The sequence below is a fragment of the Uloborus diversus genome, chromosome 9 (assembly GCF_026930045.1).
Source record: "Uloborus diversus isolate 005 chromosome 9, Udiv.v.3.1, whole genome shotgun sequence".
NCBI lineage: Eukaryota > Metazoa > Arthropoda > Arachnida > Araneae > Uloboridae > Uloborus > Uloborus diversus.
In genome coordinates this window covers 118,773,506-118,800,568 of record NC_072739.1, presented here as the reverse complement: position 1 = coordinate 118,800,568, position 27,063 = coordinate 118,773,506, and the positions used below count along the sequence as shown (strand labels likewise).

General features: G+C 33.5%; 1 protein-coding gene across 1 annotated transcript in view; it reads right to left on the bottom strand.

Moving 5' to 3' along the window:
* Positions 1-3,092: 3,092 nt before the first annotated feature.
* LOC129229865 (uncharacterized) overlaps positions 3,093-27,063 on the bottom strand; it is a 255,772-nt gene continuing 231,801 nt past the window's right edge. The window contains exons 21-22 of the mRNA XM_054864242.1: positions 6,257-6,404; positions 3,093-3,445 (exon numbers count right to left, since the gene is read on the bottom strand). Of these exons, the coding sequence (XP_054720217.1) occupies positions 3,444-3,445; positions 6,257-6,404 (150 nt within the window). The 3' untranslated portion in view covers positions 3,093-3,443. The remainder of the gene's footprint in view (positions 3,446-6,256; positions 6,405-27,063) is intronic.

The window sequence follows — 27,063 nt, the reverse complement described above, 5'->3', positions numbered from 1 at the left end:
GGCGCTAATGTTAAGTTTTTTTAAACTGCTCAAAATTGAACAAAAAATAGTTCAAATCAAAAAGTGAGATATGGGAATGAAGTGTCCTCGCCGAGATCTTTCGAAGAAAAAAAGTTTGTTCGAATCGGACTATTCATTCAAAAGTTATTGGGGGGGGGGGGGCAGACAGACCGACAGACAGACATTTTCCCCCACCTCAATACCCTACTTTCCAATTTTTAATTTTTCGATATTTATTTATTTATTTTATTTTTGACTTTTTTTTTTTTTTTTGTTTTTCGCGATATTTTTAAGATGCATTAAGCCTTCTTTCATGCTTTTTTCTTCTTTTTCTGGGAAAGTAGGCTAAAAAAAAGAACCATGGTTTTTGCATTTTGATATCATAGATGTATCAAGAAGTTGAATTTGGCACATTTTGAAATCCCCCTTCCTCTTGCATTTGTCAGAAATTTTTAAGTTTTAACACTATAGTGATGGATAAAAAAAAAATCTTTACATGTGGCCAGTTACACTTTGCTCCAGTGATCTGACATCATGAGGGTGAGCATGCCAAGTAAAATGACAAGAAACTTACATGTCAGGTTTTTAGTTGCCAACCACATGTAAAGATTTTTTTGCTGGCACTCTAGAACCTCCAGACCGGGCATTTTGACTATAAGAATTCAAAACAGCTAAAAAATATTAATTTAACTAATCCTTTTGATACTGTTAGACTGTCTAAATATTAATCAAAATCTCCAAAAAAGAAATTCATTCTTTCATCTTATTTTGCTTCCAGGGGTGCCCACAAAGGGGGAGGGGGCTGTCTTGAGGGGTATTTGTTTCATTTTTAGGGGGGTCTTTGGGAGATTGAGGGGGTTGGCACCCCTCTTGTTTTTATGCAAGATGACTGTGGCTTACTTTTGTTTATATTTTTAATGAATTATTCTACATGAAAGGCAGAAAGAGTTATGATTTTAAGTGTGTGGTCTTCAGTCCAGGGTTGCCACGGAAGTTCAAGAATGAAATTCCCTGACATTTCCAGGTGGTTTTGAGAAAAATTCCAGGTTATCGATCTCCACCTTCATTTTGCAACATTAATATATACATCTCAAATTTTGATAAAACTTACCTCATTTTCAAACTTTACAAACAATGGTTACCAAATTTAATTTACTCAAGCTGAAATAATCAAAAATATGAACTAAGGGTGGTTCAATTTTTTTTCTTTTTTTTTTCTCTCAGCTCGAGTCCAAGACACCCGTTATCTTTTTTAAACTTACTAATAGTATTGTGCTGTAAAAGTTTCAGCTTCTTACTCAAATTTAAGAGGTTTCGCAATGACCCCTTAATTTAACATTAGCTCCAGCATAGAAAAGTCACAAATTTAGAAACATTTAATTTCCCCAGCTGTTTTTTTTATGTGAGTAATTATTTTATTGCAATGAATATGCATATAACTCGTGTAGATTATAGTATGTAACATTGTTTTTTCAGTTCAATGTATTTTTTTAACCCCCTCCTCATACTTATGAAGTTTGAGGGAGGGGGTCGAGCATCCTCTTTCAGTTGGAATAGGAAGTTAAAATTCTTCCAGTATTTTACTATCCACATGTCTAAAAACATTGAGTAGTGTCCTGTTTTCTAGGAGAAACCTTTTTTTTTAAGTGTATTTTTGAACTACCCTAATGTACTAACACAAGTGAAGCAAATCACTGCAATAAACAATTAATGTAAATGTAGCATATCTAATTTTCAATAGCGAGGAGCCACTGCCTTACATCAAGTGAAAGAACTGCAAAATTAACAATTGTGACATCTGTATCACAAAAATAAAGTTAATTGCTAAAATAATCTGAACTAAAAACTTATGAAACCTAAACTTTTTCAATTATTGCCTTCCACTCCTCCAATCCATTGAATTCAAAGCGCTTTTAGACTTTGGCTTGTAAAAAAATCATGCATCTTTTAGCTTCACATATTTCCCCTGTTTGTTGCTCATAAAACAGGGATGCCCCCCTCCCAAGTTCATTGGCACAACCCCCCCCCCCCCGAATATTTCTGAACGCCTTAGCGCTTTATTTTTAACCCTCTTTTTTTATTTATTTTTTTTACCTATTTATTTATTTTTAATTATTATTGTTTTGAAAGAAAAGTGTGATCGCTCCCCAATAAAATACACACACATACACACACACAGACGAAAATAATAAAGTAAAATAATATGAGTAAATAATTTGAATAAAAATAAAGTAAAATAAATTAAAAAATCCCTCCCCCCAAATTTTGATGGCGCAACTTGCGCCATAATCACTTCTGTGGGCACCCTGTCATAAAGTTAAATTTTGAGTAATGAACAGAAACTTCTCTGATGTGCAGATTTTTTTTGAATCGGATTATTTTTATTTTGAAAGAAAGAAGCGCATTCGAAGTCTTGAAAGATCACTACCAAAATACTAAAAGATTAGCGATACTTCCGTAAAAAAAAAACTTTCTAAGTTTAAAATTGTCTAATGATCTAAATTTACAGAACAAAATTGTTTAGAATACTACGATTTCATTAATCACTTTAAATAAATAATATAAAATATGAAAAGATTATTGCAGCTCATTAAAAACTTCAGTCGCACTCACAGACAAAACAACGTGCTGTGTATCCTAACAACTTCAGAACTGCTGACGTAAACAAACAGCGTTTAAACAGAGCCCGCTCAAACGAGGAAGAAAAGAAGTACCTTCTGCGCATGTCCGCCGCCGACTGCTATGGCGCACGCGCCAATGGCAGAGAGTTGATAAAAAGAACTGCAGGGGGAAGAAGAAAGAGGGGAATGACAAAACGATGAATGGGAAGGGAATAGTGGCGAAAAAAAACAAGGATGAAAGTTTTTTTTTTTTTTTTTTTTGACGTCATAGACCAGCGGGCCGCGCTAAGAACGCTCGGAAATATGCAATTTTTCATTTTCCCTGACATTTCCCTGATTTTCGGCCATTTTCATTTTCCCTGACAATTCCAGGTTTTCCCGGTGCGTGGCAACCCTGTCAGTCAGTTTTATGTGCATAAAAAAGCAAATATTTGACTTCATTCAGTAGGAAATTACACTCTTTTTCAATTTTTGAAAACAATTTTATTATAGATGAATTTTCAAACCAATGCTTTGGTACAATATACAATACTTCAGAAACATAAATATACAAGAACAATCAGGGGGATCCAGCTTCTGGTTCCGAAAGGGGTCAAAAAAGGAGGGATCAAAGTGCAGTTTTGTGCTTAGAATAAGGGGTCTGTTGTGATTTTTTGAAACATAATTACCCCAAAATATAGCTTTAGGAGGGGGTCATGACCACCCTTCTGGATCCGTACCTGATAACATCTTGAGCCATGTCTTTGGCATAAAATAGTTATAAGTCCATTTTTCAAACGGTCAGCACTTGAGACTATTTGGAAGGCTTGGAAATTTGTCCATTCCTAAAATAAAACAAAAATGTATGTAAGTAACAAAACTATCAAAATATTTACAAGATGCAAAAAGATTGAAATCTCAAATACGACAAGCACTTTTCAGCTAAGTCCGAGTAAGTTCAATGTTACCATGGTTCTGAAAAAACGTTGTTTGTTATTTATTGAAATTAAACATAAAATAAGCTAATCTGTTGTGGCGTATGTCAAAATAACTTCGGATTGCCAAAAACATCCAAATGTTTACAAGCTGCAAAAAGATTGAAATCTCAAAGACGACAAGCAATTTTCCGCACAGTCCGAGCAAAGTGCAAAGTTGCCATGGTTCCGAAAAAAAAGTTTTTTATCTATTGAAATCTTATATCTTTAAACAAGCAATTCTTGTGGGTATGTATATACATTCATATTTCTTATCTCGGAAACAGCTCTAACGATTTGGGTGAAATTTTGGATTAAATTGTAGTTTAGCATTCTATAAGTTCATTTACATCTGTGTTTTTCTGTAAAAACGCGATTTTTTACAAAAAAAGTTTTTAAATATAAAGTTCAATTGAGTTAAGCCTTGTAAGAAATTGTGAATTGACACATTAAGCAGATGATTTGCAACCATAACAATGAAAATTTGTGTCTTCTCGCTTTAAAATTTTAAACTTGCTTAAGGTTGCCAGGCTTGGCTGATAATAGCCACTTTAGCTAATTTCAATCACAGTTGGCTAAAAACAAATTCAAAAGCACTATGTAAGTCGATGTAAGGCTTTTTTTTTTTTTTTTTGAAGCAAAACTTTTGCTTGACAGTCTTATTTTATTTACTTATTTTCTTTTTTACATTTCAAATAGTTTTATATGTTCTTTTTTTAAATCATGCATCTAAATTTTATTTCTAAAAAACATATTTCTTGAGACTGTTTATATTTTGTTGTTATAATTTATTGGAGTGGTTTGTGGATCATCAGTTTTTATAGATAGCATGCTGTATGTAGCATTTTCTAGCATAAAGTGACCAACTACACTAAAATTACTTATTCTAAATGAATTGCAACATAGTATGGAAGGAAGTTCTGGGTTAAATATAATTTTACTATAGTAAAATTGGCTCCAAGTTCAAAATCTGAAATAACTATAATGCTGATTAAGTGTTTACATGTATATCTCTCGTTTCTCAGAAGCATTGAGAACCTTAATATTCCATTAACATGATACTTTTCAAGTATATTTGAAAAAGTATCGAACCTTAGGAAAACACAAGTTGACAAAAAATAATTCTTTTAAAGCCGAGCAAGGCTCGGTCGTCCAGGCACTTAAACATAAAGTACGCTAATCTGTTGTAGCGTATGTCAAAATAACTTCCGATTGCCAAAAATCTCCAAATATTTACAAGATGCAAAAAGATTGAAATCTCAAAGAGGACAAGCATCTTTCCGCAAAGTCTGAGCAAGAGCAATGTTGCCATGGTTCCAAAAAAAAAGTAGTTTGTTATCTATTGAAATTAAACAAAAAATTAGCTAATCTATGGTGGCGTATGCTAAAATAACTTCAGATTGCCAAAAATATCAAAATATTTACAAGATGAAAAAAGATTGAACTCTCAAACACAGAAAGCAATTTTTCGTGACGCTGCACACAAGTTCAGAAAATCGCACTGATGCAATATTCTTGAAAAAAAAGGGCACAATTTCATTATATGCTACCGATTTCAAGAACAAAAAAACTTCCACATTTTTTTTCAACGTTTCAAAACTGTCAAGGTTCCCCCCCCCCCCCCAAGAACTTGAAAATGAAATTTTTATTTCAAGCACTTTTCAAGGTTGTACAAACCCTGGAGAAATATCGGTAGCACTCTGCTTCAATCTGACGTCTCAACTCCTCCCCCGAACCTCTCTATTTGCTAGATTTCTATGCTGCAGTGGTAAGGACCCCAATATATACGAGCCCACGCATCAGCTTAAGATTAGACATTTTGGATCGGAGCGCGTGTTTTGGTGCTTGTCTTTTCTGGCGAGTTATAGCATTTCATGATTGTTCACTGCAGGCGATTATTAGTGGTACGTGATTTGTTTATTAAATAAAGTATTATTTTCGGAAAATTTGGTTAAACCCGAAACTTTGCTGCTGTGGTAGAGCTATTCAATTCTCGGGCTAATCTGGAAATTGGGAAAAATTATTTTAGTAGGATTATGAGTATTTGGAACAGTTTCTCTGAAGATGCTATAATGAGTAAGGGTATCCCTTTAAGAGGGCCATTGATCTTTATTGAGGACTAATAAACGAACTAGGACGAGCCTAGATGTGCCAGAGCCTGTTGCTGGTCGTCACATTTGTATTTGTAAGTCCCCAGGTTCCTTTTAGATCTAGGTATGTTCCCCCCACACATTTTTTTTCCAACTACAGCACTTTTTAACGTAACATATAACCATGACTAGCAAATGTCAAATTGAAACTGTACCTGGAAGGTAAAGAGCATTACCACAAAAGTAAAATTAGCCAGGAGATGAATTTTAAGTTTTCATTTTGTGAATCAAAATCTTAGTGCTTTACACCTCTGAATAGAGTATAAAAATTTGAGTTAGATAATGCTTAAACCTAGATTTTGAAAAAAAAAAAAAAAAAGACATAATGCCCTTTACTTCCTAAGTACAGATATGTAATTAATAATTAATGCAGAATTGCCTATATGGCAGTGGTGATAGTGGACTCAAGTAAAATTTTCTGAAGACCATGTGAAACATTTGGAAGCTCTTAAAATTTTTATAATCAACAATAGGATTTATTTGAATTGCAATTTAAATAGGCATAATTGTTCAACAACAAAACAGAACTTACACTTTGGTACTAAAACTTCAATCTTGCCTACCCCTCTTTCTTTTACCAAATTTACACATGCCTCTAAATGTAGCGACTTTATGCCATAGTTTGACATGTTTGTCGTCAATTTAGTGAGATTTTCAGCAGCTGCAGGGTCTTCTTTCTCCTTAAGTAGAAAAATTTTATTATAAGACATTTGCGAACAAAAGAAAAATAAGATAATCAAATAATGATAATTATTATTGAAAAATACAGGCATATAACACTTAAACAATTAATATACATTCAATAAATTACCGCCCAATTAGCCAGGGCCAAAGCAGAAATACGTGAAATACACCGCCAGCTCAGTCATTTCCAGTCGAGGACTGCAGTTTCGTGCTTATTAGCACTCATCAGCCTGGCATAGGAAAGTGACTGAGCTGGAGATGGAAAACCTCTTAAGGAAGCCAAGAGCGCGAAAAAAACTGGTAGCTAATATAGAATTAGCAGACCAGACGAGTGACCGAAGCAATGGTTCGGTTCGACTCGAAGATTGAACGCGAGGCAAGGTATCTATCTTCTATACATATAATAAAATAAGATGTTTGTGTGTGTGTGTGTGTGTGTTTGTGGCGCGCATCCCAGGAAAACGGTAAGGCCTAGAACGATGAAATTTGGTAAACAGGTGCAGTTTTTGCTGAAAAAGTGCACCTCGGGCTTCGATTTTTGATATTTTTATTAGAAAAAAAGTTATTTAATGTTTTATGCGTTTTTTTGCACTTTTTAGTACTTTTTACCTCACAGACCCCGAACCAATCGCACCACACAAATATTTTTTGTACTAGAATGTAGGAAATTTAGTTTTAAATATGATGATTGAAAAAATTTTGAAGATAGAGCAATTTTTGTATTTTTTATTGATTTTTGAAAAAACCTTTATTTTACATTTTTTTCTGGGTTTAGTTTTTTTCGAAACCCATCCTGTGACAAGTATTGAACCCTCAATTCTAAAATTTTAGTTGGTAATAGTAAAAACATTCCGCCCCCTTCAGAAGAAAAAAGTTTTGAAAAATACGCAATAGTTTTTTTTTTACAATTTTTTTAATGGCAGAACACAACGCGCGCTGTTCGCTTGCCGGCTGAGTTCCGAGTTTACCTCATCACTGATAGACATCGGTAAACGATATTTATCCGCGTTCTCATTCCTAATGTAATGTAATATAAAATTAACTTTATTCAAATTAGATTTAACTTCTCAACTCTTTCGGCACGTGTAAAGTTTCAGTTTTAGGTTGGCATCCTTTGATGCCCAATCATATGCAAATGAGGCAAGTATAAATAGTGAACGATTCCAATCGTTCTCTCTCTCTTCTTTTGTGTTCGTCAGCCTCTTGTGAGTTAGGTCCGATAGGTGTTGGGGAGTTGCGAACTCCGCCTCCACTTATGGCCGGGTTTTATTCTTAAGAACTTATTTTTGTTAGTTATATTTATTTTAGTTACTATTGACCAATAAATTCTTGGTAAGATTTTAACAAGTTTCCAATGTTCATTTCTTCACATTAATATTTGATTCTGCACCTTCCACTGTGTGATATTATCTCTGCTTGTATAAGCATGTAACATTGTTGACTGACTTACGAAATTTAGCCCTTCGGCTTTTCGTTTAAACATCGTAAGTTATCATAAGGGTTATGGGCCCAGCCCTACCCAATTGTATCATAACAATTACTTGTTCAGTATCATGATGTATTAAGATGTTTTCGAATTGTCAGCAGAGTAGAGTATTAGACTTCATGTTTTTGTGATGAAATGGAATGTTGTGACTGACTTGTCTTTTTGCTGAATCGGTAGATGACAAGTGTTTGGAAATCTTTTCAAATTGTTTTCCCCGCATCGGCGTTGAATGAAAACTGTGAAAATAGAAGTTTTTCTTTTGCTTTTTGGAAATTTGTATCGAATCTTTAAGCCATGTGTAGTGTAAACTTTTCTCAGACGTTTCGTTTGCATTTTATGGGGGGATATAGTTGGTTTGATGTTAGGCAGAATAGTGGCTGCTAAATTCAGCGGAAGACCTGGACTTGTTCCAGGGGGGAAGCTGTAACAGTTGCACTATTTAGGTTTTTTTTCGGGGATATTTTGAGATTTTGTTGGTTGTTTTTTTGCAATTAGGTTTTTTTTATTTTTTGGCGTTTTTCATATTCTTATCAATCATGGCATCCCAGATTGTTCCTATCGAAAAATTAAGGTCTGACAACTATGTGAGTTGGTCATCTGATATCAAATTTGTCCTAATGGAACGAGGTTTATGGATGATAGTTAATGGCATTGAAAAGGAACCTTTTTCTAATGATGAAAAAAAGGCTACTGAGCAAGAGATTCGTAATTTTCAAAATCGACAGGATGTGGCTCTATCCATAATTTATTTAAATTTGGAGAAAAATTTCAAAAAGATAATCGAAAATCAGGTCAACGCGGCTGATGCCTGGAAGGCTTTGAAAGATCACTTCTTTCCTGACAATCGTTGTCAGCACATGACATTGTTTTCAGAGTTATCCCAATGTCGTATAAAAGAGGAAGAGTCGATAAATCTTTTCGCTGCCCGTACTCGGCAAATTTTCGAAAGAATTAAGGCTATAGACGCGAATTTCTCTGAAAATTATTTGATTTTTCAAATTTTGCGTCATTTGCCCTCAGAATTTGACAATATTTGTCAAGTTATTCTGAGAACTACTGCACAGGAATTCACATTTAATAAAGTAGTCAGCGAACTTATTGCCGAGGAATCGCGAATTCGACTAAAAGATGAGGATGATAAAATTATCGGCAGGGCTAACTTTGTAAAGAAACCGGGTAATTTTGACAAGAAAGGAGTAAAAGGGAAACTAATTTGTTTTAACTGTAATAAACCCGGCCACAGGCGGAATGTGTGTCACTATAAGAGGCTTGACAAGGACCTCGAACAACGTAACAGAAAGTCAAGATCACCAATCCGGAACAAGAGGAAGGCGAACAAGAAAACTGCGAGGTGCAGTTCCCCATCAGTGGAAAAGGAAACATGTGAGTACCAGAACTTTTTCATTTCCGAAGTACATCTAAATGAAGTATCAGAAGACCCAAATGAATTTATTTTTGACACTGGTTCCACCCATCATTTCGTCAACATTCGTAGTGCGTTTGAGGACTTTAAACCATTACGAAACAAAGAAATGGCTGTAGCCGTTAGAAATGAAACTTTCCCCATTTTGGGGATGGGAACTGTGAAATTAAAGTTTGATGATACTATCATTGTTTTAAAAGATGTAATGTACTCTCCTAATCTGCGTCAAAATTTGTTATCGGGTACTAAATTCGATAAGGGGGGTGCTAAGTTTGAAGGGGGAAACGGCTCCGTGACGATATCTGGTCGAAATGGGTTTATATTTAGAGCAATTTTAAGAAATGGCATTTATTTTGTAAAACCTCAAATTTTGTATAATAAATCGTATCAAGAAAGTATAAAACCAAATAAAAGTAATGATCATTTCGAAAATGAAAAAATTGAATGCTCTAATGTGGAAAAATTAGAATTGTGGCATAGAAAGCTGGCACATATTAACACCGATAGTATCAGAAAGAGCGGTGAATTTGAGTGTGTCCATGGCCTGCCTAAATTCAAAAATGTAAAAATAGATTGTGAAAATTGTAAAATTGGTAAATTTAAACGTGTTTCATTTAAACCAATAGGTAAAATACGGTCTAAATGTCCCCTTGAATTACTTCATGCTGATGTGTGGGGTCCATGTAATATTAAGGGAAATAAGGGGGAACGTTTTTATTTATCAATCATTGATGATTTTTCACATAAATCTGCTTTGTATCCAATTAGTGAAAAGAGCAAAGTACCAGAAATTTTCATAAAGCACATAAAGCGTGCTGAAAGATTTTTAAATCTTAAAGTAAAAGCTGTTAGAACTGACAACGGGGGAGAATTCGTAAATAAAGTTTTTGACAATTATTGTTTGGATAACGGTATAAAACATGAGTTAACCAATATTTTCAGTCCAGAGATGAACGGTTTGGCCGAAGTGTACAATCGCTCAGCCGCTAATGCTGCAACAGTATTATTGGAAGAAAGCGGGCTAAGTAAAAGATTTTGGCCGGATGCTATGCTTTACTTCAATTATACTTGGAATAGGATTTGTCACTCAGGACAAACTAAAACACCTTTTGAGTTATATGGTGGACGTAAGCCAAGTGCTAGGCACGTCAAACCTTTCGGTGTTTTGTGTTATCTTGGAACACCCCGTCAGCAAAGACATAAACTTGATGTTAAAGCCAAAAAAGGTATATTTTTGGGCTATGCATTTAACACTAAGGGTTTTCGTATCTGGATTCCCGAAAGCGGAAAAATTTTTGAAAGTATAAATGTAAATTTTAATGAAAATGTTTATTACAAAGAAGCTTTTAAAAATATATCAGAGAGTGACTCTAGTGGAGCTGTGCTGGGTCCCTGTCTCAAATGGTCAAATATTCAATCAGATTCTCAAAATTCAGAAAATGAATCGAATTCCGAATCGGATAACGGAAGTGAAAGCCCGAGTACGCCGTCTAAATTCTTATCTTCTGATGAGAGTGAAAGCGAGACGAGCGGGGATGAATCAGATTCGAATTCTGACTTGAGTGAAAATGGGGAAAACCCACCACGCGCCCAGCTGCGTGAAACAGAATGGGTGAGGAAAGCAATTCCAAGGTCAGATAAATCTCGTACTGATATTTATTTTTATGAGAAACATTCTTCTAAACGATTACGTTCTTTAAATGATGTTGAAAAATATTGTTCTGAAAATGCTATTTTGTTTAAGCCACATTTATTTGATTTTAATGGTAAAAATTTATATCAAGGTGAAATTTCTGATCAAACTGTTCATTTAAATTTATGTAACTTATGACTAGATGATGAAATTGTAATTCCTAAGAATTACAAACAGGTTCTTAAATCTAAGCAAAAGGACCAGTGGTTAGATTCAATGAGGGATGAATTAGAGGTTATGCATTCTAGAAAAGTGTGGGTTTTAACACCTTTGCCTGCAAATGAAAACCCAATCGGATCGAGATGGGTTTTCAATGTTAAAAGAGATGAATCGGGGAAAATTGTTAGATATCGTGGGAGACTTGTTGCTCAGGGATATGCACAATCCCCTGAATCGTACGATCAGACTTTTAGTCCGACGATTCATTTTTCATTGGTTCGATTTTTCTTTTCCTTGAAAATATCAGAAGGTTGGTTCGATTTGCAGTGCGATGTGAAAAATGCTTATTTATATGCACCTCTAAAAGAATGCATCTTTATGAGACAACCACCGGGTTTTGCAATAGAAGGGAAAGAAAATCTAGTTTGTAAGCTTAATAAAGCAATTTACGGTCTGCACCAGAGTGGCCGTATGTGGTTTTTTGAGATAAACAGTGTTTTATTGAAAATTGGTTTTCAGAAATTTGAAGAATGTAATTGTGTTTATATTTATAATTCATGTGTCATTTTATTGTTGTATGTTGACGATATTGTTTTGCTCGCACGGAAAGAAAAGAATTTAAATCATGTTTTAAATTTACTTAGGAAAAATTTTGACTTAAAAGTTCTCGGAAAAACGAAAAAACTGTTAGGTGTTGAATTTGAAAGAACTGAAAATGGTTTGAATTTGTTCCAAACTAAATATATCATTGAAGTTTTTGAAAAGTTCAAACATTTTAATTTTCCGGTTTCATCATTGCCGATTTGTAAAGGTACTGTTTTTTCGAAATTGAATTGTCCTAATACAGAAAATGAAAAATTTGAAATGTCAAAGATTCCTTATCGTAATTTGTTGGGTTGTCTTTCTTTCATTGCGAGCAGAACGAGACCGGACATTTGTTATGCGGTCAATATCTTCAGTCAATTTCAAAGCAACCCTGGTGTCATTCATTGGAACGGTCTTTTAAAACTTCTGGGTTATGTTTTTCAAACAAAAGATTTAAAACTTAAATTGAATTGTAATAGAACCCAATTAATAGCTTTTTCTGACGCCGATTATGCAGCTAATCGAGATGATCGAACTTCACTCGGGGGGCAGTTAATTTTGTTGGATAATGCGCCGATTGAATGGCGAACCTTCAAAGAACGTTGTATTAGCCTTTCCACTATGGAAAGTGAATTTGTGGCCCTTTGTGAAGTGTCTAAAGAGCTTATGTGGTTTGACCGTGTATTAAACGAATGTTTACGCTGGGGAATTGTTAGAAAAAGTAAAATTAAATCTGTAATGTACGTTGATAATCAATCGGCCATTGACTTTGTTAAATCTCCGATTGAAAATCACCGTACAAAACATATTGATGTAAAATTATTTTTTGTTCGTGATTTGATTCAACGGGACATTTTTACCGTAAAACATGTAGGCAGTAAATCCAATAGGGCTGATATTTTTACGAAGCCGCAGACCCGTTTTGAACTGAATCGTTTTTGTGAACAAATATTTTGTTAATTTTTAATGGTATTAAATTGTTTAGTATAATAAATATAATGGGATATTAAAGTATAAATATTTTTGTAACAACTGAAATACTTTTTCAAATTTCTCGTTGGTTTAATCTTTGAGATGGAGGAATTTGATTCAATGACAAGAGTTTATTTTTTGGAAACTAAGCGTTTTAAATAATTTTGTCATTGTGAAAAAAAAAAAAAAAAAAAATTTTTATAAAATCATTGTGCCCATCATTTTCAAATATACTGTTTCGAGTATTTTTGTCAATTACAGTTTGACAAGATAGTTTGCAGTGGAAATGTTAATCTTGGACTTACTAATATTTCCTTGGACTGTGGATCATCAATAGGCAAGAAGGACTTTTTTGAGAAAGGACTTCAATCAAATAAGCGGTGATGTATTGAGCTGCAGCTGCTGATGGATGATGTATTATGATGGATATATATCCATATTTGTTTATTGTTGAATTGTTAAATTTTTGTAAAAGATTAAGCCTGGCCCTTTGTGGATTTTTTTGGGTTATTTTTGAATCTATTAAAATTGTATAAAAATTTAAAGTTTAATAACATTACTGAATGAGAAGGGGGGATATGATAGACATCGGTAAACGATATTTATCCGCGTTCTCATTCCTAATGTAATGTAATATAAAATTAACTTTATTCAAATTAGATTTAACTTCTCAACTCTTTCGGCACGTGTAAAGTTTCAGTTTTAGGTTGGCATCCTTTGATGCCCAATCATATGCAAATTGTGAGCATTATGTGTAGTGAAATTTAGACTTACTACACCGCTAGTAGAAGTGAACTTGCAAGTAAAAATGTCCATAGCCTGAAGTTGGAAAGAAAAACACGTGAAGCATTTTTCCTCATGGAAAATCTGTATTTATTATCCACAAAGGATTACTTAAGTTGACGAACAACATCTTCATTGATATAAAAAAAACATTTAGACGAATAGACAAAGATTAGCCGCTAAAATACAACGATACATTCAGCTTTTACGAACATGCTGATTCCTAGGAATATATGGCATTTACGTAACATACAAAAATAAGCCTAAAGGCGTTTTAAGACTTTAAAATAGACATCACGTTGTATTACGCCCTGCCAGGAGTAAAGGGCACTGGCAGACATCACGAAATCACGTACAACACATTTTGCGGCTATGTGAGGTGAGAGAGAGAGAGCGAAAAAAATCGCTCGAAGTATTTAAAGGTCCTCACATGGCTTTCAAATTAAGAATATGCAAAATATAAGATGTGTTGCCAATGCAAGAAAGTTAAAGATATGTTGCCAATCAAAAAGTAACTCAATCTACAAAAAAATTCTCGCGGTTATAAGATACAATGAACTGGTGACTCGGTTCACCCAAAAGTTCATTCACTTGACTGAGTCATTGCAACCGATCGCACACATGACGTCACAACGTGATGCAATGTTTACATCGAAAAAGGATTGATACTGCATGATGCAAAAACGTTTTTTTTTTCAAATTAAGTGATTCTTTCACTTTTTGTGAAAGTTTAAATTAAAAATCTAACAAGCGGCCCCATTTTTGCAACATGCACAACAATCAGAAAAATTCACAATAAATTCAAATTGACAAAGTCACCATTGAATTTCACAAAAATTTTACACACCCAAAAAGTTCAAATTTAGGTTATATATTTTTCCCCCCAAAAATAATGTCACAAAAATGTCCAAGTTGAGATTTGGTATAAGGTTTTGTCAAAGCATCAGCTAAATTTAATTTAGAACTCACATACATTAATTTAAACAATTTTTCATTTACTAGATTTCTCAAAAAATGATACTTGATATCAATATGTTTACTTCTTTGATTTTGTATAGGACTTTTGGAAAAATCTATTGCAGCAATGTTGTCACAAAATATTTCACAATTTTTCAAAATTAAATTCAAATTTTCATTTTTTAAAATTTTTATGATCCAGACAAATTCTTTAGCAGCCTCTGTCAAAGTGACATATTCGGCTTCCATAGTGGAAAGAGCAATACATTTATGCTTAAAGGTTTTCCACATGATAGGTGCATTATCTAGCAAAATGATGTAACCTCCTATTGAAACCCTATCATCTCTACTAGCTGCCCAATCTGAATCAGAATAACATTTAATATTTAAATTTGAAATATTTGATAACTTCAATTTAAGATTTTTCGTATACAAAACATAACCAAGGAGACGAAGTAAACCATGCCAATGTTTTTCACCATAATTAGATTGAAATTGGGAAAATATATTCAAAGCATATGTTATGTCGGGACGAGTTCTACTAGCCAAAAAGGATAAACAGCCAATTAAATTTCGATATGGTAAAGAATTACATTTATCTATTTCTAACTTACTAGTAGGCGAATCAATTTTTGAATAAACCACCCCAACCGAAATAGGAACATTACTAATTGGAATATTATAACTAGAATACAACTCGACAATTTTATTAATATACGTTGTCTGATGAATATACCAATTACCATCAATGTTTTGAAATTCAACACCCAGAAGTTTTCTTATTTCACCCAAAATTTTTAATTCAAAATGATTTCTTAAAAAATTTACAATTTCATTCAAATCAGATTTTAGTTTGCCAAAAAGTATGATATCATCAACATAAAAAAGAAGAATAACCTTATTTTTATATATGTAACAACAATTACACCAATCTAAACTAGAAAAGTTCATTTTCAAAAGTGTTTCATGGAGTTGATAGTACCACATTCTACCACTTTGGTGTAAACCGTACAAAGCTTTCTTTAACAAACAAACTTTACCAGGCTCTAGTACATATCCACTAGGTTGTTTCATATATACATTAGTATCCAAATTAGCATACAAATAAGCGTTATTTATGTCTACATGCAGATGACACCATTTAAAAAGACATACAAAAATACAGAAAAACAATCTGATTATAGAAAAATCAATGACTGGGCTAAAAACTTCTTGGAATGATTCTCCAGCTTCCTGAAGATAACCTTGAGCACATAATCGAGCACGGTATTTCACAATATTCCCTTGCTGATCTTCTTTTACCGTATATACCCACCGATTTCCCAAAATTTTACTATGTTCAGGTGGATCCACTAACTCCCATACACCGCGATTATATATGGTTTGTATTTCCTGATCCATCGCGTTAATCCAATGTTTAGATTCCCTAGAATTAATGGCTTCTTTAAAATTTAATGGAAGTTTAATTTCAGCAAGATTTCCCTCTAAAATTTCTATTACCTTTCCCTCTTTTAAATTTTTGCCCGAAAAGTCAAAATATGATTCATCAAATTCAATTTTGTTATCATTACAATATTTAATAACTTCATTTAAAGAACGCAAGCGAATATTTGAACCTTCAATCCTATAGTAAATATCAGTTCTATCACCTGATGGTCTAGGAACAGCTTGACGCAACCAATTAATTTCGGAACAAGGTTTTAATTCTTCACTAGGACTATCACTGGAAAGCTCATCCACTCCCTGATTTGAAGTTACAGGATATTCATAATCAAAATTGTCAGGTAAGTATTTCATAACCTTTGGACTACTTGATCCAGAACCTAGTACGACATCTGCCCCTTTAGTTCCCTCATCAAAACTGACATTACATGTTTCTATGATTCTTTGTTCGTCTTCCAGCCAGACACGATAACCTCTAGTATTTTGAGCGTAACCTAACAAAATTCCTGGTTTAGATTTATCGTCCAATTTCTTTCTTTTCTGGCTTGGAACATTTACAAAAGTTAAACAGCCAAAAGTTCTAAGATGTTTCACGCTAGGCTTTTTATTGAAAAACAGTTCAAACGGGGTATGATTGCTCCCATGACAAGACCTATTCCAAACATAAGAAAAACAAAATGCAGCTTCCCCCCAGAATTTCGAAGGTAAGTTACTCTCTTTTAAAAGTGCTCTAACTCCCCCCATTAATGTCTGGTTAAACCGTTCAATTATGCCATTCATCATTGGTGTGTAGGGATTAGTTTTCTCATGCCTAATGCCACGGTTATTCAAGAAAATTTCAAAATTTTGATTGCAAAATTCTTTCCCCCCATCTGTACGAATTGATTTAATTTTCCTCCCTAAAAGCCTTTCATTACGATTTAAAAATCTTACAAAAATATTGAAAACATCCGACTTCAATTTCATAGGGTATACAGCAACGCGTTTTGAAAAATCGTCCATAATGGATAAATAATATTTCTCTCCCCTCAAAGTTAAATTTGGGACTTCACCTACATCCATGTGTATAAGCTCTAAAGGTTTAGAAGATCTCACGGCCCCAATCGATTTAAAAGAAATACTCCTAGCTTTAGTATATTTACAAATTTCACAATAGTTAACATTTTTATTCAATTCAGGAAGACCTCTAACACTATTGTTTTTGCTAGTTCTAGAAATATATTCATAATTAATGTGACAATATCTCTTGTGCCATAAATCTTCAGGTGAAATTTTACCAATTTTTTCAGAAATGTTACAAACAGGTTCAGAATTATCACAATGTTCACTATTTTTCAAATACAAATATCTATTAGGCTTAAAAAAATATAAATTTATGTCATTTCTACGCTTTGCATAAAATAATTGATTCCAATTTTTGTCATAAACTTTAAGAATGGTATTATGACCAACAAATTTGTTACCTTCCTGTTCCAATTTAGATAATGACAATAAATTACGACGGATTTCAGGATTGTACAGAACATCTTTCAAGATAATTTTCCTATGTCTACCATTAATTTTGACCAACAATTGAATTGTACCAATCCCTAAAATATTGCTTTGTTTACCGTCAACAGCCATAGACATTTTTAAGTTATTAACTGGTCTAAAATCAGAGAAAAGATTTTTATTTTTAGTGACATGTGACGTAGCTCCAGAATCGGCAATCCACGTTATATCTGAGTCAGATGAAGTAATATTCAAAGCTTCTGACTCATTAATTTCACTCACATGTTGAGAATTAGAAGACCCTTGAGAAAAATTTTTAGAATTTAACTTTGCCTTAAATTTAAAACAATCAACCTTTTTATGCCCAAAAATCCCACAAAAATTACATTTCCCTTTAAATCTATTTTTACTAAAATTTGACACAGGTTTACAACTACTTTTACAAGGATGGATCTTACCGGCAGGTAGCGAATTCGGAACGGTCACATACACAGCAGGTGTCTGTAGTGGAACGTTCATTTCAGAAATTCTATTTGCTTCGAGCAACAATTCTTGTTCTATTTTCAATGGGGTAAAGTCCACGTCAGACCATCTGTAGATTTGCTGTACAATGGATGCAAACTCAGGGGGTAAACTCCGGATATACTGGAAACCTATGTAAAGGTCGGACATCGCATGGCCAACTTCTTTTAATTGTGACGCGGCTGCTTTCACTCGGCAGATGAAAAGACCAACCGTTTCTCCATCTTGAAACTTGACTTGAAAAAATTTGTCCAACAGGGATATTAATCTGGCACGGGTGTCAGGTTCAAAATACTTGCACAAGATTTCCCAAGCTATCTTTCCTTCAGTAGTGCATTCGATGAGAGGCTTGAATTCTTCTGACAGGAACTGATAAATAGTAGTATAAGCTCGAGTTCTTCTAAGATTCAATTCCGCTTTATCTCGGAACGTCAATTTTTCTTCTTCAGGTTTCTTTTCTTTTTCGTCAGCTTCGATGAATTCCCAGCTGCCCGAATGACGCAAGACAACTTGTATGTTTCTCTTCCAAGTATTCCAATTATTGGCATTTAGTAAAGGTATTGTAGGGACTTCCATACTTTCAAAAATTTCACGATGTTTTAAAAATTCTTCAGAGCATAAAAATTCAAATTTTCCAAGTTCTTCAGGTTATGGCCAGGAATTGCAAAGTCCAGGTGACCTGGGCCCATAACCACTTGTGAGCATTATGTGTAGTGAAATTTAGACTTACTACACCGCTAGTAGAAGTGAACTTGCAAGTAAAAATGTCCATAGCCTGAAGTTGGAAAGAAAAACACGTGAAGCATTTTTCCTCATGGAAAATCTGTATTTATTATCCACAAAGGATTACTTAAGTTGACGAACAACATCTTCATTGATATAAAAAAAACATTTAGACGAATAGACAAAGATTAGCCGCTAAAATACAACGATACATTCAGCTTTTACGAACATGCTGATTCCTAGGAATATATGGCATTTACGTAACATACAAAAATAAGCCTAAAGGCGTTTTAAGACTTTAAAATAGACATCACGTTGTATTACGCCCTGCCAGGAGTAAAGGGCACTGGCAGACATCACGAAATCACGTACAACACATTTTGCGGCTATGTGAGGTGAGAGAGAGAGAGCGAAAAAAATCGCTCGAAGTATTTAAGGGTGCTCTTCACTGAGAGTCTGAAAGATTCGGATCTAATGTTAACCTACGGGGAAAGTTGGAGCTTGTTTTACAAAATTCCTTTGAAGTTTTCGGGTCAATTTTTTTTCTGAGTATTTTTCAAGCCTATGTCAGTGTATTTTAGTTTTTATTTTTTTGATACGTCCATTCTTCGATTTTTTAAAATTCGAGAAAAAATGAATTTCTTCGAAAACGAGGTACTGTTGGACCTTTCGCTCTGTAAAAAAGCTGCAAATCGTGCTATCGAAATTTTAAGAACGCCCCAACACGCAAAATATTTCCACCTCTCTTTTGAGACTAAGTTTGAAATGATGCGACCATTTCTAAAAAAATAACGGAGTTCCAACCATCTGAAATATTTTCGAAAAAGCTCAATTTCTCTACTAAGCCACGCCTCCCACCAGTTCGTCCTTCCTTGGGGGGAAAAACCGGGTGAGGTGTATAAGATTTACAATCATTAGCGCAAACGACCGTTTCCATTTACTACTCCCCTCTTTTCCGGAGGCATTTTTCAATGAAGGAATGAATGAGTGCTTTTGAAAGTGAATCCACATGCTTGGAAACATCTTCACGATTTGATTTGTGTTTAGAAAGGATATAGTTTTTAAAGAGTGCTTCTGGAGATAATTCTTGTGAATTCTTGTGCTAAATGACCTCCTGAATCCAAATATGACCACCTTCTTCCATTCACACGTCCCGCTTTTTTGGAAATGTCGCCCGAAATTTTTTTCAGTTTTTGACAGTTTCATAGCCAGTATTTTTATCTGGAGGGAAAGGGATCGTTATATTATACATTAATACTTTTCTGAGGGGCTAGAGAGGTGCTAAGTTTGTACGCAAGAACATATGGAGGAAATTGGTTAACTCATGGGGGGTATTACCACTTATTATATTTTTAAAATCATCAAAACCCATCCTTTTTTCTAGGGGTTTGTTTTACAATTTCCCCCCCTTTTTTTTGGCATAAAACCAGAGTATAGGACTAACACCTATAAACCCTATATCCGAAAAAAAAAAAAGATTCACGTTGTAAATTTTAAAAAAAGGAAGTATCGCATTTTGCGTAAAGTTGCATCGCAGACCTTCAGTGAAGAACCTTTCCGTGTTACTCAAATTAATTCACGGATATAATTAAGATTAAAATGATCTTAAGTATGCTTGTAATATAGCATTAATGAATATTTCTATTTCTGGGGATGCACTACTCCCATTACTTTTCACTATATCAAGAAAGCATAAACAATGGAGGTGGTGCATTCAAAGAAAGATAAATATGTATATTAATGCTATTTTATAAGCAAATTTAAGGGTGCTTTTCACTGAGAGTCTGAAAGCGTACGGATCTAATGTTAACCTATGGGGAAAGTTGGATGAAGGTTTTACAAATTCCTTTGAAGTTTTCATGTAAATTTTTTTCCGAGTATTTTTCAAGCCTCTGTCTGTGTCGTGTACTTTTTGCTTTTTTGAAATATCCATTCTTTGATTGTTTAAAATTCGAAAAAAAAAATGAATTTCGTTGAAAAAGGTGGTAGGTACTGTTCGACATTTTGCTCCATAAAAGATCTGGCAAAATATTTCCAGCACTCTTTTGAGACTTTGTTCGAAATAATGCGACCATTTCTAAAAAAAAAAAAAAAAACCGGGGTTCCAAAACCGTATTCCAGATACTTACTAAATATTTGGAATCTATTTTTGTCTATATTATACTATGTTACTACAAATGTAAACGCATAAAATGCTTTCCACAGCTCAACAAACATTTTTAAAAATAATTTCTCGAACCAAACTCGAAAAAAATTCTTTACAAGGTATGTACACATTGATCATGTAATTCATAATACAGTGAAATCCAGTAACAATGAACTTCAAAATCGTGACTGAAAACTTATTTGGTTGAAACGGGTATTTCCTTATACCGATATTCGTTGTAACAGGATTTTACTGAATTTTTCTTTTGAAAATTTTCTAAGGAGAAAAATTATACATACCTGCATTTCTTTAAAGCATGAATGAGTATAAAAAAATTGTTTTAAAGCAGGGGTGGGTTCCCAGGGTCGTGACCCCAAATGGGGTCGTGTAGCGTTTCTTATTCGGTCGAAACATTATTCCTACCAGAGTATAGTTAGGGGTGAATCGAATCTAACATAGCAGTTTTGTAATCTGATCTAACGTAGCTTTCACAATGTTGCCAGGTTAGGTCCACACCTAGCGATACTTTACTAACATGTAGGCTACGGGATCACAGGTCCTTTACTTGGTCAAAAAAGGGTCGCAACGTGCAAAAGATTGGGAACCACTGGTTTAAATTTACAGATAATTAGAGAACTGATGGGGGAAGGGGGAGAACACTGACCATTTTGTTTTAGACTGGATGAATACACAATGTTCTAAGAATCTTTCGGTAGTCGTGTTACACTGAAATTTTCATAATTAGCCGGTCTTTATCTATATATATATATTTCTGTGTATGCATTGTGCAGTCGCACCTGTTCATAGAGAAATCTAAGGAACAAAATAACAATTTCGTTTATAGCCTCAATTTCGCTATAAAAGGTAAACATCAAGAAGGGAACTGAACCATAAATACAATATATACGGCTTGAATATTAGTACGAAAAACCAAATTTCTAGTTGAATTTTAATTCAAAATGTCAAAGGTGAAAGTTTTTTAATATCCTGGATAAAAAAACAAATACAAAGCCACAAGTTTTCAATCAAGCAATGCATTTTCTACACTTATAATTTGTAGTTCAACAAAAGAATTGTTTCAGATGGGTGGAAAAACTTTTTGTCTATAAGTAAATTCAATCCGTTGAAATGGAATCCGTAAATTCAACCGTTATTGAAAAAAATAAAAAATAAGTGAATAAAAAATAAATCATTAAAAATCTTGTTATCGAGTTACATTTCGTGTCGAAATGTAAGGCAAAGAATATTCATTTCAGCCTTTCACGCTTTCACATTTACATAAATGAATTTGTTACTCTATCTATTAGCTACTTCATGTACATTAACATTGTTTACATATTATTGACTGTTGATCAGGTACTCATAACCAGTAAGTGTCTTCACACTTCTCAGTTATACTCAAGAATCGCTTCTCGTTACTACTCCGGAAATCGCTTTTTTCGAAATGGACTTCACTATAACTTACTTACTTACTACTTATTACACATGCATTTTCTAGCCGCTTCAACGTAAAGTACTTCCTTCGCTCGTATGGTTGCCATTTTGAGGCGCACATTACTTCTTTAGTCTCCTGTATTCATTTGGTGTACTATACGTTGTTCCAGTTGGAAGCGTGGTCGTCTGTGAGCTTACATTTTTCTGGGAACCGGACGAAGCTCGCAAATGAATTATCGGCATAGAAGAAATAACGTAAATGCTCGTCTCAAACTTTATGCGAAAAGAAAGAAAAATAGCGGAAAGAACTTGGCAATTTGGAGAGAAAAGTAAGCATTTCATTTATTTACTTATTTTACCCAATTTATTAGTTAATTATCAAGTAAAATATAATGCATAGAAGCAAAACCATAAAAAAGCATTACATACATATATATATATATATTTTTTTTCTTTTTCATATTTCAGAAAAAAACAGAACTGCCAAAGCAACAATCCTGAGGGTGACATAGGAATTTCATCAGAAAAAAAGAATGAAGACCTAATGAATGGTAGGCGAATAGTTGACATTCGATTTTTCATCAAATCTCTTCAAGAACTAAATGCACATAGCTCTCTTGGTTGCACGTTTTCAGACATGGATATTGTCTCAGAAAAAAGATGCGGTCTGAGAAGTGGCATTAAATTTAAATGTAAAATGTGTAATTTCACAAAATTGGTATGGACAGAGAAATCTCCACACGATAAAATGAGTATTAATGCAGCTGCCGTAACGGGAGTAATAGCAATAGGTGCAGGGCATTCAAATTTGGAAGAATTTCTTTCTGTAATTGAAATTCCAACGATATCCATCAATACGTTTCTCAAAGAGTATGACATTATATCAAAAGCTTGGGAATCAACTGCTTTGAAAGAAATGGAACTCGCTGGAATTGAAGAAAAAGAAATAGCAATCCGTGATGGAAAAGTAGACGCTGATGAAGTTCCATGTATAACAGTGATAGCAGATGGCAGCTGGGCAAAACGGTCATACAGATCAAACTATTCATCTTTATCAGGAGTGGTAAGTTAATTTTTTTTCCTGTATATATTTTATGCATTCTTCATTTTAGAAATTTCTTTTTCATAAATAATTCTAAAAATTAGTTCTAGAATCAAAAACAAAACAAAAAAAAAAAAAAAAAAAAAAAAAAAAAACGCCTAAAATACTAAATATACAAGATGTATATGTTTTTATACTCACAATTTTTAATTGATCAAAACGAAAATGAAAATTTTAATCATTAAATTGCATATGAATTGATAAATAGCTATCATTTCATTTAGTTTTAATCAACTTATTTTGTTAAATTGAAATGGAGGATCTCAAAATTTAATTTCTGTCTATCCACACATATATTGCTAAATCTATTCTTGAAGCTGTGACATTGATAAGTACATATTTGCGTTTTGATTTAGGTATTCTAACTTTTGCCTTTAAATTTCTGTGTATCTGAATATAAGTAACTTTTATGAATCTTAATTTAATCAACCTTCTAAAATTTAGCACTTTTGCAGATGTGATGTTTTGCGTAACACTCGCTACATGGACTATTTATTATTTTTAAATACAAAAACGTTTTTAAAGAAAGTTCGTACTTTATGGCATAAGAAAAAAAAATGAGATTTTTTTGCTGTTTAATTTTAATTGAATTTTAATTAGATTGATCCTGAGCATATTGATGTAGTTTCAGAGAAAACATTTTTAATTTTTAAATCAATGAAAAATTGTCACCAAAGTATACCCCATGACGGGGTAAAATGAGTCATCATACAAAAATGAGATGAATTTAATTTTGAGGTAGACCTGATTCTAAGTATATTGGCATGTTTACTGAACTTGTTAGCTACAATAAACATGCACGAAAGTATCCTATCAAGCAATTTAATCTTCACACTTTAAAATGACGCAGCTCTAAGCTCTCTCCCTTTCCCAGATTAAAGTTTGCTCGTTTGAACAGCTTGCACACACTAAGTGAAATTACTGAAATTTCGTACTAAACTACTGCTTTGCACCTTTTACATTTCATAGAGCATATAATTTTAAATCATGTATCTATTTTTAACTCAAATTTCATGTAAAAAAAGTGAAAGTTGACGAAAAAAATAGGTTAATTTGAAAATATTTTAATATTTATTATATGAAATATTATCGAAATTCTTTTGTCTAAAACGTAACTATTTAAGAAGGAAACATTTACCAATGTTCAGAAACAAATTTTGTCAGTTACATTTTGATTAAAAAAAAGGAATAATAAGAAAAGAAAAAACACTCTATGTAATCTCAAAATGTATTATGTAGTGATACGTTTTGCAATTTGTGCTTACAAACCATAAGGATATGATTAAAATAAAGAGGGCAGCTTGCTTACACCATAAACATGAATAACATCAAGTATATTTTTTAATTCATCGACTCGAGAAGTTAGAAATAAAGATTTGACCAGTTTAAAAATTAGTAATTAATAAGTGACATAATTTACATTGCATATAATAACACATAGACATGTTAAAATATTTAGATATGGCTACAGTTCATGGAATATGGTGCTTTCATGACATAGATAGGCTAATTTCATATGATTACTATAGTCTCACTTTGTCACTTGACAATTCCGTGTTTTCTGCTCTGGACAGGTAAAGGGCAGTAAATGTTTTTTTTTTTTTGTATAATTTTGTCATCTGTTGTAAGTTGGCTTTATTGTACAAGATTGCTTATTTGGTTTTCACTGAAAAAAAAGTTGAATTTCAACATTTCTCTAATGTTAGTATCAAATATCTCGAAAGCTCATTTCTGCAGATACTGCCGTTTACCAGCACACGGAAGTACAGTTTATCAAAGCATTTTTCCCAAAGATGCAAAAAAAAAAAAAAAAAAAAAAAAAAAAAAAAAAAAAAAAAAATTGACCTCTTGAATTCAAATTATGATTTTCGCAATCACGAGTGTGTGTGTATGTAGGCGTGTGTATTTATGTGTGTGTAGTGGGTATGTGTGTTTGTGTGCAGGGGTATGTGTGTTTGTGTGTAGGGGGTATGTGTGTTTGTGTGTAGGGGGTATATGTATGTGTGTGTAGGCGTGTGTTTGGGTCTGTGTGCAGGTATGAGTGTGTGGGTAGTTGTGTGTAGGTGTATGTGTAGGTATCTGTATGTATGTGTACGTTCTGTATGTATGCGTGTGCGTATGTGTTTGAGTATGTGTATGTGTTGTGTGTATGTATGTGTGTGTTGTATGTGTATGTTTGTGTGTGTGTGTACGTGCGTGTATGCATGCGTGTAAGTGTAGGATATTGACCTGAAAATAAAATGATAGCACACCAAAACAGTCAAATGAAAGCAATAAGCAATCGTGATTGCTCAAAAACGTATTGCACATTTTTTGGTCACCCATAATTATTTGAAAAAATAAAGTAATTGTGAAATCCATTGAAACGCTTTAATTTGAACAAAGAAAGGAAGGCGGCAATTTCTGCACTATGATCAATATAGTTCTAATACTTAGTTTGTTTCTGAAGTAAATGTTTTCAATGTGCAGTTAGTTATGGGGTGGGGGGGGGGAGTTACCAGAGATTGGGTTTTTTCGTGCTACTCGTAAGCACGATATTTATTCAGAAATAGAGTGGAGGAGTACGTCTTGGGGGTTTCCCCTGTAGAAATTTGTCAAACTTGTAGCTTTAAAAATGCAGTTTTAGATGATATTGTGCATTATATGAAGAAAAGAGCAAAAATGACTAAAAGGCATTCGTTCTTTTTTTTTTTCTTCTTTTTTAATTCACCACGCAAATGAAATTGGTGGCCTCGAACATAACAGCTGCTCCACTTAAGATTTTTTTCCTCACACATTTTCAAGCAAATCAATAAAAAATGCAGTATACATTACAGGTATTTACAATGGTATCTTAACGTGGTTTCAATGTAAAATCATGTAAACCATTTCTAAAACTGCAGCAATGCTTTGTTCTAATGAAATTTGGAATAAATATGAACCAATATGTAAACAGGAGTTGGTTCAATTTTGGCGCCAATCGCTCCAAGGGGAGAGGGGCTGATTTTTCTTTTTTCAGCATATAAAAATAGTTTTATTAATGCGACAATATAAAAGATAAATTATAATAGACTGTCGTCTGCGCATTTCGCGTGATTTTAATTGTTGAGAAATGTAATTGGCGTTGCATTTTACTTAATATTCTTTGTTATTGCTTCTAGGCTGCCATTGTTGGACTTCAAACTAGGAAAATTCTTTTCTTGGGTGTAAGAAATAAATACTGCTGTATTTGTGCCAGAGCAGAAGCAAAAAACATAGCAGCATCTGAACACCACTGCTTTAAAAACTGGCAAGGTACATCTTCTGCGATGGAGGCGGATATAGTAATCGAAGGATTTTCTAAAAGTGTAGAAATGCATGGGCTGAAATACACAAGTATCATAGCAGATGGAGACAGTAATGTTTATAAAAGAATATTAGATACTAGGCCGTATGATTCAACTGTCCAAAAAATTGAGTGCAAAAACCATTTGATTAGAAACACTTGCAATAAATTGAGAAACCTTGCAAAAAATAGCAGCAGTGGTTGCGTAATTGCAGGAGGGGGGGGGAGGAAGCAGTTAGGCAATCACATTTTGCGCTTACAGAAGGCGATAATCATGGCAATAAAATTTCGAAAGTCAGGAAAAGAACCGTTACAAAAATTGATTCGGGACCTCAAGAATGATATTATCAACATCCCGTATCATGTGTTTGGCAGTCATGAAAATTGTGCAAATTATTTTTGTAACGGGACAAAAAATTACCCAAATTTAAT